Below are 5,154 nucleotides of genomic sequence, written 5' to 3' on the forward strand. Positions count from 1 at the left end.
TAAAAGTACAACTAACCAAAACACTTGTTAAATAGATGAAACAAGTTAAATTAGGAGGAAAGTTGTGCGGAATGTACTTTACAATACATACAACATATTTAATAATATTATTATTCATTTATTCTGACACATAATAACCATCAAAAAAAATAATTATTTTTTTTAATAATGTAAAAATTTAATAACACCTTTTATTATTTCCATTTGTGTTTATGAATATAAATTGTAATGAAAAGATAGCCGTTAGAGGGAGCGGTCGTCGGTGGGAGATGTTATCAATTAAAAAAATAAAATAAATAGAGAAAATGGAAAACTAGCCGTTAGACTTTGGAGCACGTGAGAGAGGGAGCCTCTCTGAATCTTGAGGGACACTTCTGACATAAACTTTGTCTCACCACATTCTTTTCCTTTTCCTAAAAGCCAAATCATTTTTCATTGCTATAACGAATAATAAGTAATAAATAATAATATACAAGTTCGATGATAGTTACTATCGAATTGTTTAGAAGAAATTGTGCAACTTTTAATTAGAACATACACATGGACACATCTTCGAAATTAACAAACAAAATAATATCATAGAGTAACATTTTAGTTAAATATATTGGGGGTATTTAGAAGAATGATCATAATTTTCTAATTTCTATCCAAAATAACTTCAAATTGGAAGCGGGTAATTTGGTTTTGAAATGTGTTTTTTCTATATTTAAGAAACTGATTTGTGAGATTAGATATTATATCTTACGTAGATAAATTAATTTCTCATTATTACCACCTTTTCGATTTGGATAATGTATAATGTGCATATTTTTCTTATATGCACAACTTTTTTTTTTCATAAATTCTTTCTAAACATTGAATCTGAAATATTTAGTTTCTATTTTCATTTGCACAACTTTTTGTATCGCAATCCGTTACATTTTCGCTTCGTTAAATATTTTTTTTTTGTTAGATTTCTAATAAAAATATAACATAATCTTTATTTTCGACTTACTATTTTGATTTCAAATATGTTCTTAAATTTTTGGAATACGTTTCAAATTTTGCCCGGAATATGAACTGTGGAATCCAACATATATATTTTTTCAGTAAAAATAACTTTTGATATAACATATAGTTAGCCCCAAATTAAATAATTTTGAATTGATCGACGTTTTTTCAATAACTTAGTAGTAAAGTTATAAAAAAATAAATTCATATTTTTCATGGTTATTGTCATTATAATTTAGTGGCAAATGTTACTGAATATCGATTAGAAAATGTAATAAGAAATGAGAGATGTACAATAATATAAAAATTCATAAAATTAAAAAAAGATGTATAAATTGATAATAAAAAATAGCTTAAATTAACTTCTTTTTTTTAACCAAATTATTAACATTTTTTTGGGTGAGAGCGTGAGGATCACGTGCATTGTCTGGAAACACCGTCTCTATCACTACAAAACCTTCTTCCAAGACTATTTCATCTCACTGTTTGATTTCATCTTCATTTCTTCTTTCTTTCTTCCTCCTCTTTCATGGAGTCCAATTCTCATACGACTCCTAACTTCTCAACGAAATCAACCCCCTTTGACCAATCAAACATTCCTTTCAAGAAAAAAGAAAAATGGAAGAAGAATACAAACAACACACACTGTTTCACCTTACTTCTTCTCCTACTAATTTCCATTCTCGTTCACCCACTCCCAGTTTCAAGCCAATCATGGGATGGAATCATCGTCACAGAATCAGATTTTCAAGCCCTCCAATCATTCAAACAAGAACTCATTGACCCGAATGGGTTCTTGAAAAGCTGGAACGATAGCGGTTATGGAGCTTGTTCTGGAAGTTGGCAAGGAATCAAATGTGCTCAAGGTCAAGTTATCGTGATTCAACTTCCATGGCGAGGATTAGGTGGTCGAATCACACCGAAAATTGGTCAGTTTCAAGCTCTCAGAAAGCTCAGCCTCCATGATAACGCCATTGAAGGTTCGATTCCGAAGGAATTAGGGTTCCTTCCGAATCTCAGAGGACTTCAGTTGTTTAACAACAGGTTTACTGGTTCGATTCCTCCCGCATTGGGTTCATGTCCATTGCTTCAAACTATTGATTTGAGTAATAATTCTTTGGTGGGTGTAATCCCAGAAAGTCTTGCTAATTGTTCTAAGCTTTATAGGGTCAATTTGACATTGAATTCTTTAACCGGTTCAATCCCTGTACCGATTACGAAACTAAATTCCCTCATGTTTCTTGCTCTACAGTTCAATAATTTTTCTGGGGTTCTTCCAGATTCTTGGGGGAATGACAAAAATGGCGTCAAATCCATGGTCAAATCTTTAACCTTTGACCATAATTTCTTCTCTGGGCCCCTACCTGTTTCTTTAAGTAAGTTGACTGAGCTTCAAGAGATTTCATTTAGTCATAATAAATTCATCGGAACTGTTCCCGTTGAATTCGGTGAACTTTCTAACATTAAAAGTATCGATTTTTCATATAATTCTATTAATGGAAGCATCCCTCAAAGTTTTTCAAATCTGAGTTCCTTAAATTCGCTGAATTTCGCTCATAACAATCTCACCGGAGAAATCCCGACATTTTTGGGTGATCGATTAAATCTTACTTCATTCAATGTCTCATACAACAATCTATCGGGTTCAGTCCCAACAACACTTTCTTCAAAATTCGATTCAAGCGCTTTCATAGGCAATCTTGATCTGTGTGGATACAGCTCTTCAACGCCATGTCCGACGTCTCCTCCTCCTTCCACCACCCCACCTCCGCCACCAAACCACGGCGGCAACAAACTAAGCACCAAAGAGATCATTCTCATTGCAGCCGGTGCTTTGATTGCAGTTCTACTGTTAATCTGCTGCATACTCCTGTGTTGTCTGTTCAGGAAAAGGGGGGGAGGAGGAGCTAAGCCGAAGGACGCTGAAGGTGGTGCCGCAGGTGGAAAAGAGGTGGCGCCACCACAGGCGGAGGTGGCCGGAGAAGCGGGAGGGAAGCTTGTGCACTTTGAAGGTACGTTGGGTTTCACGGCTGATGATTTACTATGTGCGACAGCTGAGATTATGGGGAAGAGCACTTATGGAACTGTTTATAAGGCAACTTTGGAAGATGGTGATCAAGTTGCAGTGAAAAGATTGAGAGAAAAGATTACGAAAAATCAAAGAGAGTTTGAAATTGAAGTGAATTTGCTTGGGAAAATTAGGCATCCGAATTTATTGGCAATGAGAGCTTATTATTTAGGGCCAAAAGGGGAGAAACTTCTTGTTTTTGATTACATGCCCAATGGAAGCCTTACTACTTTTCTTCATGGTATGTTTTTTTAACCCTTTCACTTTTTTTATACATTTTTTTATGAAATTTTGTAATGGATTTTACTTTGGCTAGTTCAAATTTTATCCTTAAATAAAAAAGTGCTTACTATTTTGACCTTTAAAATGGATTTTACTTTGACTAGTTGAAATTTTATCCTTAAATAACAATTAAAAGGTGCTTGTTACTTTGACTTTTATTAGTGGAAATTATGTTATTAAATAGCAACCAAGTCTCATATTTTTTAAGAGGTTTACTTTTAATGGAAGCATCTAACTTTTTTTTGGTACCATATCTATGAAATTTTCTAATGGATTTTACTTTTCATGGTTGAAAATTTGACATTAAATAACAATCAACTTTCAATATCTACAAGATGTTTAGTAGTAGACTTTTAGTTTTGATCCATTTTTACAAAACTTTTTATGTTTTTTAATCATTTTTATAAAATTTGTAATGGATATTACTTTTATAGGTTGTCACTATCTCACTAAATAACAACTAAGTTTCACATTTTTAAGAGGTTCACTACTTGACTTGACTTTTATTTTTGTTTGATACTTATGAAACTTTTACTTACAAGTTACACCACTCAACATGGTTACTATTTGATAAAGTTGTTACAAACATATTCTTTATCCACTTAGCAATGTGACAAAACTTATTTTCTATTTAATAACATTTTCCATTTGGTATTTGCAAAACCCCCCACAAAACCCTAATTTCTCAATTCATATGCAGCTCGAGGCCCAGAAACACCCATAGATTGGACAACAAGAATGCGAATAGCAAAAGGAATGTCTAGAGGTTTAATTAGCCTCCACACCCACCATAACATAATCCATGGAAACCTAACTTCAAGCAATGTCCTCCTCGACCAAAACATAAACCCTAAAATTGCAGACTTCGGTCTCTCCCGGCTCATGACGGCTGCAGCCAACTCAAACGTAATTGCAACCGCTGGTGCACTCGGGTACAGAGCCCCCGAGCTTTCAAAGCTCAAGAAAGCTAACACAAAGACCGATGTTTATAGTTTGGGTGTGATCATGTTAGAACTCCTAACTGGGAAATCACCAGGAGAAGCCATGAATGGTGTTGATTTGCCTCAATGGGTGGCTTCGATTGTGAAGGAAGAATGGACTAATGAGGTGTTTGATCTTGAATTGATGAAGGATGCGAGTGTGATTGGTGATGAGTTGTTGAATACTTTGAAACTGGCGTTGCATTGTGTTGATCCTTCACCTTCGGCTCGGCCGGAGGTGCAGCTGGTGTTGCAGCAGCTGGAGGAGATTAGACCGGAAACCGCCGCCACGAGCTCTGGTGACGATGGTGGTGCTGGACCTTCGATGAGTGAGTGAAGTGAGGGGTAGTTTTGGAGATGATGATGATGATTCTTTCATTCTTGAAGGTCGATCTTTTGTTTTTTGTAAATAGAAGTTTGAAGTTAATTTCTAGTTTTATTTTGTGTGGAATTCTTGATTCATTTTGTTCAATGAAGTGGAAATTTTGGGGATAGTTGATTTAAGAATATATTGTTTTAAATTATTAAATAATTGTGACCGGTAAAAATAGGGTTATTTACAAAATATTTTAGTGCTAACTTAAGCCCAGTTTTATAATTGCTCATTGAGAAAGTGTTGATTGAAAAATATCCATTTGGCTAAATAATTTTGACTAAGTAAAAAATCGTTCTGTTTGATTGTACATCTGACTGAATGTGCTGAATAATAAAAATAACTAATTTTACTCTGTTAATTGATATATAAGGGATGAAGTTGTATAAAAGCATATATTTTATACACGAATGGTCCTATGGTTTAGGGTAATTTGCGCGTTTGGTCTCTAACTTATTTAT

General features: G+C 34.2%; 1 protein-coding gene across 1 annotated transcript; it reads left to right on the top strand.

The window, feature by feature from the left end:
• Positions 1–1,433: 1,433 nt before the first annotated feature.
• Positions 1,434–4,814, top strand: MRLK (meristematic receptor-like kinase). The gene is made up of 2 exons (XM_079019670.1): positions 1,434–3,299; positions 4,041–4,814. Exons 1-2 carry the CDS (start codon positions 1,520–1,522, stop codon positions 4,655–4,657), a joined length of 2,397 nt encoding a protein of 798 aa, XP_078875796.1. The 5' UTR covers positions 1,434–1,519; the 3' UTR covers positions 4,658–4,814.
• Positions 4,815–5,154: the final 340 nt, after the last annotated feature.

Source organism: Lactuca serriola, chromosome 9 (assembly GCF_051521515.1).
Source record: "Lactuca serriola cultivar US96UC23 chromosome 9, Lser_US96UC23_V15, whole genome shotgun sequence".
In the NCBI taxonomy this organism is placed as follows: domain Eukaryota; kingdom Viridiplantae; phylum Streptophyta; class Magnoliopsida; order Asterales; family Asteraceae; genus Lactuca; species Lactuca serriola.